The sequence below is a fragment of the Haemaphysalis longicornis genome, unplaced genomic scaffold (genome assembly GCF_048455015.1).
Source record: "Haemaphysalis longicornis isolate Haplotype H1 unplaced genomic scaffold, Haemaphysalis longicornis Haplotype H1 scaffold_1, whole genome shotgun sequence".
In the NCBI taxonomy this organism is placed as follows: Eukaryota; Metazoa; Arthropoda; class Arachnida; order Ixodida; family Ixodidae; genus Haemaphysalis; species Haemaphysalis longicornis.
The window spans coordinates 286,671,590-286,680,847 of record NW_027526203.1 but is presented as its reverse complement, the minus strand read 5'-3'; the positions used below and the strand labels follow the sequence as shown (position 1 = coordinate 286,680,847).

Sequence of the window (9,258 nt, the reverse complement as noted above, 5' to 3'; positions counted from 1 at the left end):
CAGGATAATTGTCAGAGTTGGTTTAAACCAGCAAATTTGTTAAGGAGCTTTGTGTGCTTGGGTTAAAAATGTACAGTTTGCCTTTTGTGCATGTGTTTCTTGGCCAGATTTGCTCTTTTGCTCTTTACAGTTGAGGCCATTTTCTTAACCAGACAACAATGATGGTTTTTTGCAGGATGGGGTGCATAAGGCTTTCACCTTAGGAACATGTGTGATCCAGTGGAATTTGAACATGTACCTCGTGTACTACATGTACTGCCACTGTACTATCTCCCCACATTGCCAGCAGAACAGCAGCAGCAGTTATCATTCCTTTTTTTTTTTTTGTGGCACATACCCATTTGGAAGATTTGCCAGGAATCTGGAGCCCAACTATGCATCGAAAGTGCAAAAGTTGTAGAGTAATGTGTTGCATGACAGCTGAACATGACGCCTTGCAAGTAGAAGAAAAGAAGCTGGTTGAAGTGATTTTCACCGAAATACAACGAAATGAAAGTGAACAAAGACAGAAGTACAATGTAGCAATGAAGGAGTTAATAAGTATTGCCAGACTTTCGCCTTCAAAGCACGTAAGCAGACTGAGGTGCCCCGAGGAATTTGTGTAACACCAAAGGACTTGAAAAAGATGTTTAATTACGTAGTTCACATTCATATCATCTAAGCTTGCCCACGTCCTGCTCAGCCCTGCGTAGTTTAATGCCAAGATTGAAGACATCACAAAGGCCCCATGGGCATGACTCCGATGGTGGTGGAATTGCAGGGCATCAAACTTTGGACATAGCGGTGAGTGCCTTTGCAATGAATCGGGCCGCCGCACTCTCAGTGGGGGTCTGAAGGATGACGACTTCACGAACATCCTCGTGGGCAGGTGCCACTCGGAGTGCCTGAAGCGCGATGTTCAGGCTGTCGATAGCTTGGGCAATTGTGCTCTTCGTTGCCGAGCTGCTCTCACGATTGCTGTTCCTGGCCCACACCCTGACCGTGGGGCGCACCCTGTTGCAGTCGCTCACGTAGGGGAACGTCGAATGCCCCAGACAGGTGCTCGCGCTCACGGGCAGCACCCTGGATGACCTGGGGTTGAAGAGTGGGGGCATTGGGGCCAACGGCCGCGTCCTGCACAATTTCAAGATGCCGAGGTATCTCTCAGAGGAGGAACATTTATGAAATCACAGAAAGAAAACCAGACAAGGGACAAGAGCTAAGACGGGCGTTACATCACCGTGCTACAATTACAAAAGCCTGCTACTAGCATGTTCAGATTCACATGCTCATCAAGGTACACATTGATGGTGATACAAAAGGAAATGGCTCCCCAGATGAGAGTGACTAGTACCTGCAAAAATGGCGGGAAGGGCTACCTCAGCTGCTGTGCTCCCCAGGTGGAGGTGGTTGCCAGAAAAAATTGGGATCTCCATTGTTGTATACTACTCATGGATCCCTTAACCATGCTTCCTGGTAACATCATTCCTCCCCCCCTCCTGAGATGAGGAGCTACCACCCCTGCTCACTAAAACAGTGCCGGGTCTCCCACTCCTTGCTAGCATGAGGAGTGACTGAAGAAGCGGGCTCTTGCAAGTAGTAGAAGGCAGTAGCGGCCATCCTGCTCCTCGCCAAAGTCATTCCACCTCCACTCACATGCACACTTACATCTCGGCGAACCGCACATAAAACTAACGCTGCACTTTCCCAGTGTGCAGGCGCAGCACATGTTGCTATCTCGTGTCGTCTCTGCTATTTAGTTATGAACGAAAAAAAAATATGCTGCATATCTCCTCACTTTGCTGCAAATGTCGTAGTGACGGAAGTGTAATTCCACTCCTCCATATAATGCCTCTCTTCTTTTTCCTGCCCACACGCTTCACCTCTCCCCATTTCGCTTCTCACATGATAACCACAGTGGAGGTTTGCTCAAGTCCATTCATTTTGCCGCGTTCCACTGATCGTGCCATCTACTGGAACCTTTTGTTCCTTTTGAACTTGGAGCACTGCCACGAGGGGACGTTGCAAGCGCTTTTGTATTTTGAGGTCAAAACATTTTTTTCGAGGCATATTTTTTATTTGCGAAAATTGTGCAGCCATGTATTTTTAATTAAGAGAACAATGCAAATATCCCTTATGTATATGCCTCAAATATGCCTGTTGACGAAAGTATGAACACTGCCACCAGATTTAGTAGTTTAGGAATGTTTTGCCTCTATATGCCTCAAGCGCTGCCTATAGGGACGCCACTGAAATCCTCCCAGTGGCCCCCGTTTCAGAAACAGCTGCGGGAAGCTCCGGCCCGCTCACCAGTGTCGCCGTTGCTTTTGCCGCACATTTATAACTAAGATTTACCATTTGCATGCGTTCGAAATACATATTAATGTGCAGCAGTCACTCTGTTCGCAAATGTGGTGTATTTACGAGAGTGTAAACGTTTCTGACGCTATCTTAGTGTTGTACACTCGGTCTGTATGAGCGCCAGGGGTGTGTTACACAACGATGTTGCAAAGCCGGCATATGCATGGAGCTGATTGTTATTCCACTGCCCTGAAATTTACTAACAGTACCTCCGTAAGCAGCGTTTCCTCACATTGTCATGCTACTGCTATACACTAAGATGTAAATTGCTTTTGTGCACTTACGTAATCTAGCGGAACCCTCAAACCTGACAGCACGTACGCCTGTTAAGCTTGCCAATATCCTGCCTCAGATATTGATTACTACCCTGGACAAGCAATGTGGCATAAATTTTACGTTCATTCTTCGAACGGAGCACGGTCGATAATACAAAATTATACCCTTGGATCAGCCAGCACCTGACAAAGAATTTAATGCATGGTCGTGTTGTCCTAGGTGAGCGCTCGCAAACATTCATCATCTGTTACATATATCCTCCGCAAGCAGTGCGGTGACAGGCTTATAGAGTAAGCCGCTTCCGCAACCAAACGCTTCTTCAAAACATCACCATATTATGACACAGGGAGCCTGCAGAAACTAGAACAAACTAAAATCAGATGGCCTTATCAGATACCACACTTTTCCAATGACACCTTTTGTCGTTTGTGAACTGCCTACCCTGTACTTCAACAATGCGTCCGCTGAGTTATCAGCTGTTCATTGAAGTCGAGAAAGAAAGAGGAAAGTGAACACGCAGCTTGTGTGTGTGATTACTAAAATGTTCATCCCTTGATGTCATTCTGCATTCAGACACAACTATAACCGTTCCCCTCCCCCTGTCCTGTGAAATGGCCCTGCATTTTGCATCTGGTTGGGTCTGGCGAGTCTTACCTGGCTTAAGATTAAGCAAATGTCTCTAGCATTGCCGAAGCTACCCTTGGTTGTTTTTTATTATTTCCGTGAGAGGTATTCTGTTCCTTCCCGACTTGCAGACCATTTATTATTGCACGGTTTTAACTTTCCATTCTTGCTATAAGGCGTGAGTGTGCACATATTTAACGACTCAGAGCCTTGCACTATGCTTAACATTTTCGTGTGGCTTACAGTATTTCCTTAAAAGGCACAAGTGGTTGTCAGGCATTGGGATAATCATATGTCGCCGAGACAGATTTTTCTATGACGTATATATTGAAAATGAAGCCGCATTCGTTGTCCGCGCTGCAAGACAACACCAACCTCTCACTGTGCCAGTATCAGGTCTAAATGAGGCTACAATAGAATTCACTTGTGCCTGACGTATCCGGGGGTGACCATGGTGATGTGCTGCTGCAGGTGGCGGAGGCCCACAACAGCGGTCAAGAATCGTGCAGAACTGCATCCCTAGATAGCTTTTGTTGGCGTTCCAGCACTCTACCAAGCCACAACTGTTTTTTGAAGTGGCCTAAGCATACTATTTGCTTACAGACATGACCATAACAAGTTGTTAGGGTGCGGAAGGATAAAAAGAAGCAAAAGAGAGCAAAAACATTGTACGAGCCCCTATCAGCCAGCCAGCGCTCGTCCTGTATACGCCGCGGAGAAGTGGCGGCAGGCGGCACAGCCGTCGCGAAGCTCGAGGCATATATAAATGTATCGTTCAAGAATTCTTTTAACTGTTAGCCGGGCGGCTGAATAGGTGGGCAGACATACCAAAATTTTCGTGTTAAACTAGCCCAAGAAAGACTGCAGCCTTGAAAATACTCAGAAAAGGTTTTATACATTGCAATGATGCATTGCGAAAAATGTGGCGGAAGACACGTGTTGGGGACACGTGTTAAAAGTTGCGCGTCTGATTTTTATGAGTTCCCGCACCGCCAGTTTTAAGATAGCAGGAACGCCCGCTTTCAGTGGTGCGCACAACGCTTTTTTTTTTTTTTTTTTTTTGCGCGCGACGGCCACATAGCACCACGACCTGCAGCACACGCACGCGCTGACTCTTCCAGGTCGCGGCTATGGCGGCTCCAGGCGGCCACGAATGGTTTTCCCGCATGAATTTTGAACTCAATATGGCCGATTGACGCGGCACTGTGCGCTCCTAGGTAAGTTACATAGAGTTAAGACTATCGGGGGCAGGCACTCTATTATATAGGCCACGCAGAACTCCCAAGAATGGATTCCACGGCGTCTGCCGCGCGGTTCGCTTTGGCGCTCGCGTGCACGATCGGCTAAGGTCCCTAAAATTAATTTTAGGGGCCTTACGATCGGCTAGAGCCACTAAATAAGCTACGCTCTACGATCGGCGGCTAGCGTCGGAGCGTTTGATGGTTTCTTCGGCGTTCGCGTGCTCAGGCGTGGCGGGCGTTACCGATTAGCGGCGCGGCAAACATGGCGGCAAAGGACGGGAAAAGTGGTCATCCAAGATGGCGGAGCGTTTTCGCCCATAGAGATTTTCGCCTAACGTGACGTCAGGGCCTGCCGGGAGTATTCTTTCCTCCATGGGGCGGTCAGGAAAGAAAACTTGGCCGTGCCATTGCTCTTTCACCTCCGCGTGGCGCTCGCGCTGTACTAGCGTTCGGTCCGCCGCGTTCATTCGCTATTGCCGAGGCTTCAGAATACGCGCACAGGGTTCTTGTCATGGAGGAAAGAATACTTCTTGGGCTCTTGCGCACTAAAAATAATATACATGTGGAGGAAGTTCTAAAGCCAAAGCAGAAAGCTTACCATGGAGAATGGGTGTCGGCGATGCGCTGCCGGTCGGCTTGGCGGGGCGAACCACGACGGTGAGCCCACGGGGCGTGAGGGCTCGGCATTGGCGAGGGAGGATGTCGATGTGCCCGGTGCGCTGGAAAGAGGCGCCGCATAACCGGCGTGGTGCCCGGCAATGGTCTGGGCGAAGGCGGGCAGATTCCTCGCGGGACGTGCCGCAGGCGCACGCCTATACGTCTCGGGGAAAAGCGTCTTGCAAGGCCGAGTATATGCCCGAACGGCTTAGCCCTTGACTGCTGTCACATGTGCCGTGCTGTGTTGCTCGTCACCTCTGCAGTTGCGGGCGGGCGAGCACAGGTCTGCCCAATCAACCAATGGGGACACTGAGGAAGCGCAGTTCGGAACGTGCCGCGTCCCCACTGGAGCGGTTAGATGTACGACGTCAGCTTCTCGGGCCCTGGCTTGATCTGGTTGGTTGGTTGGATCCGGAACAAGAATGGCGCGCACCCACTGTGGGGGATTGGACAAGTCTTATTGTGATTTCACTGTTGAAGAAGCTTAGTAATTAGTTTCAAACAAAGGGAAAATAGGGTGCAGTGATGCTAACAATTTTGAAACCAAAAAAAATCAATACAGTTGAACCTCGTTATAATTGAGACATGGATGTAAGAGACAAATGGATATAAGAGACACTATTCACCCACATGGTTGGCGCTGCCCTATCTTTCCCATTAAATTGACCTCTTTTATAACAGACTTTGGATGTAGACAGTTGGTTATAAGGGACAAGTCATCCTTGAACTTTATTCAACAATCTCGCTTGTAACAGACATTTTAACTTCAGATGCAGTGCCACCAGTCACTAATTGCAGTTGCTTCCATTCTGGAAACACAGGTGGACAACAGACGCCTGCAGTCACTATTTATTATAACTTCAGCAAACACACAGTGGTTCAGTCAGCTATGAAATGACGATGAGAAGCCCTGCCAATGGAAATGCAACTTACAGAAGTGGTTGAAGCTTACTGCCATCCATTGGAGCGCGACCGCACGTGCGGGCTCTCCCATTCGTGTAGCTCCCAATCAAGAAGCATCGCAGATGTTGAATCCTGCAAGCCTAATGAATAGCCCGAGCACACAGCGGAAGAAGCTGTGTGCTCTGGCTATTTACCAGGCTTGTGAACTCAACATCTACGATTCATCTTCCGCAAACAGTGAAAGGAAAAAAAGCTTGCAGAATCGGTTGTAAAAAACAGTAAAAATACAGTCATGAAGCAAACAAAGATTCAGAACTGTTTCATAAATTTTGGGGGCCAAACATAAATTAGAATGAGCATTTTTCAACCTGCTGTAGCATTCTTTTGAGCTTATTTTAGTAATACAGTGCCCACATTGAACCAGGGCCTGATTAGTAAGGGAAAACATGGTTCCCTGCTTATAAGAGACATCTCATATAAGAGACAGAAACTGCTCCCCGGTACGTGTCTCTTATAAAGGGGTTCAACTGTACTACTGTTCCAACAGGTATTTCAATAAACGATTAAAAATTGGTTGATGCGATTAATTAACAAGGCAAGCGACTTGTTTCGGCAATAAATGAGTGAAGAGCGCGAAAAACATCCCCGTTGCACCAACCAAGCCCGACTGCCCCAATTGACAATAAATTAGGCACCGACAAGGCGAGACCCAGGCGCCGTAGGGGAACCTCCAGGTAACGATTTCGGAGGGAGGAGAACCGCCGGCAAGACAACAGGAAGTGGTCAAGTGTTTCCTCCTCTTGACAGAAGCCGCAGATGGCCGATGGCGCTATGCGTGCGCGGTGTAGATAAAAATTCAAATTAGGTGTTCGACATCGAAAGTTGGTCAGTGTGACCTCGCACAGTCGAGACTGCGCCAAGTTACACTTCCAAGAGTACCGGAGATGCTCAATGTCAGGGCAGCCAGCGATCGTGAGCTGTTGTTGTTGTTGTTGTTGTTGTTGTTGCGCCTTTAGGTATGGCACATACCCAATCAGGGGATCGACCAATCAACAGAGGATGGTTAAAATAAATGGAATTCTTATCTAATCACGAGACGCTCAGGAAAGATAATTTAGACCGGTTGGAAAAAGTTTTGAAAAAAAAAATCCTGAAAAATCAAAGCGAGGGTGACCAATCGCAATCATAAAGAGAATCGTTTTGAATTTTCAATGTAGCGCAGGAGGGCAGAGCATACATCCCGGCGGCAGAACCCCGTTTCGGATGCCCCGAACGATAGTATAGATGGCACTGTTAGGGATATCCCCAAACTGTAAAGCGGCACCTCCAGGGACTGACGTCTCAGTCGGGAAAAACGTCGGCATGTCAAAAGGTAGTGTTCGACAGACTCGTCTTCGTTGCAGGTCTCGTCTTCGTCGCCACAGAGCTGTTGGCGCCAGACGAGACCTGTGTAAGTACCTATTTAACTGGGGTACTCGACAACGTAAGGCTGTAATAACCACCTCTAAGTTGCGTGAAGGGCACCATTCAGGTTTCCATGAGAATTTAAGATGATTAAAATCTCTTAATGATAATAAAACCGATTCTTGCTGTTCTTGGAGTTTCAGCATCCTACGGTACCTAGCTGCTGTTATTAAAGGTGTCGGCTCTACGACGTCTACTACAGGCCCAGAAAGTGCTATCCATGCTAGAGAGTCGGCAGTCTCGTTGAATGTGATCCCCGCATGACCAGGAACCCAAAGAAGGTTAATTTCAGTGAAGTGAGGTGGCAGGAGTGACCGAAACGTCCGCGAGCTTTGTTACTGTAAAGGCTCATACCCACTGAGGGGGATTGGCCATGCTTGTGGGGGCTATTTATTTACGTTATGTAATAGTACATATAGGGATGAAGAAAAAAAAAAAAAAACAAGTCAAGGACAACCAGGTTCACGTCCGCCGCAGGGGCAGGGGAGACGGGAAGAGATAGTTTTAGCAAAGGAGTCTTCCGGTGGCCGAAATGAAGTTGTAAAGCAAGAAGTAATTTTTTTTTTCTTTGTTTCCGAGACTGCTAGCACCGAATGAAAGAAGTACTAAAGTTTTTAGCTCGAGGCCGAGGCGCTTAAATGGGATAGTGAGATCATTTTTTCTTTCCTCAGTGAAGCGGCGGCACTAAAAAAGTAATGTTCTACTGACCACGTATCCCGTACCGGGCTTGTTTTTGCTTCATCGTCTTCGTCCTGCGCGTCCACAGCTGTTTGCATCGCCTTGCAAATATCCGTCCATGACAGGGGCAATTTGCATATATATACATAAACATTCGATCTCTAGATGAAACCATCGAGCTACCGAGAAGCAACGGTAGTATAGAAAAAAAATGGTCGAATAATTCCCACACTCTGCTCCTTGTTTATTCAACCCGAGGATCCAGCTCATGGCTTAGGGCGCCCTACAATTTCAACAGTCCCCAGCCATCGCCACCCCCTCTCTCTCTCTCTCTCTCTCTCTCTCTCTCTCTCTCTCTCTCTCTCTCTCTCTCTCTCTCTCTCTCTCTCTCTCTCTCTCTCTCTCTCTCTCTCTCTCTCTCTCTCTCTCTCTCTCTCTCTCTCTCTCTCTCTCTCTCTCTCTCTCACGCAAAAGCAATTCATGACCCATTCAGCAGGAAAAAAAAAAAAAAACTGCCCGAGGGTGTACGGCGTCTGTAGAACGAAACCGAATCCTAAACTTGGCTGTCCTGATTCGCGCTGTGAATACCTGAATCCGCGGCCTGCAAAATCAGCACATGCATTTTGAAAAAGGTTTACAGCTGGGTGTTCACATGAAACACAAAAAGCGCGCCGCTGCATATAATACGTATTTCATCGTCGACGGTTGGGTACTGTAAGCATATTTTGTGCTCTGCTCTTTGACGTCTGCATCACTACCCGTTCATTTTATTGGCCTAAAAACGTCTCCCGTACACAGCAAGCAATCCGCAATCCGTGTTGCACAGTTTATCGCTAACAGTTGAAAATAATGAAGCGGCACGTTTTTCTTGAAACTTTATTCATTCAAAATTCTGAAAGATTACCATTTCCAGGAAACAGCGTAGAGGACAAACAGAGAACGGACAATCCGTTTGCCGGTATTTGCGTTCCTCGTGTATGGAGACACTTGGCAGAATTTTTTACACTGGGAAGTTTGCTACGCGCAACCCATGCAACGGGGGGCACAGGTTAGGATCTTTGTGAAAAAAAGATTT

At 47.5% G+C, this 9,258-nt stretch overlaps 1 protein-coding gene across 1 annotated transcript in view; it reads right to left on the bottom strand.

The window, feature by feature from the left end:
* Positions 1 to 35: 35 nt before the first annotated feature.
* Positions 36 to 9,258, bottom strand: part of LOC144147313 (uncharacterized) — a 67,290-nt gene continuing 58,067 nt past the window's right edge. The window contains exons 2-3 of the mRNA XM_077679426.1: positions 5,080 to 5,574; positions 36 to 1,113 (exon numbers count right to left, since the gene is read on the bottom strand). Coding sequence (XP_077535552.1) covers positions 765 to 1,113; positions 5,080 to 5,219 — 489 coding nt within the window. The 5' untranslated portion in view covers positions 5,220 to 5,574 and the 3' untranslated portion in view covers positions 36 to 764. The remainder of the gene's footprint in view (positions 1,114 to 5,079; positions 5,575 to 9,258) is intronic.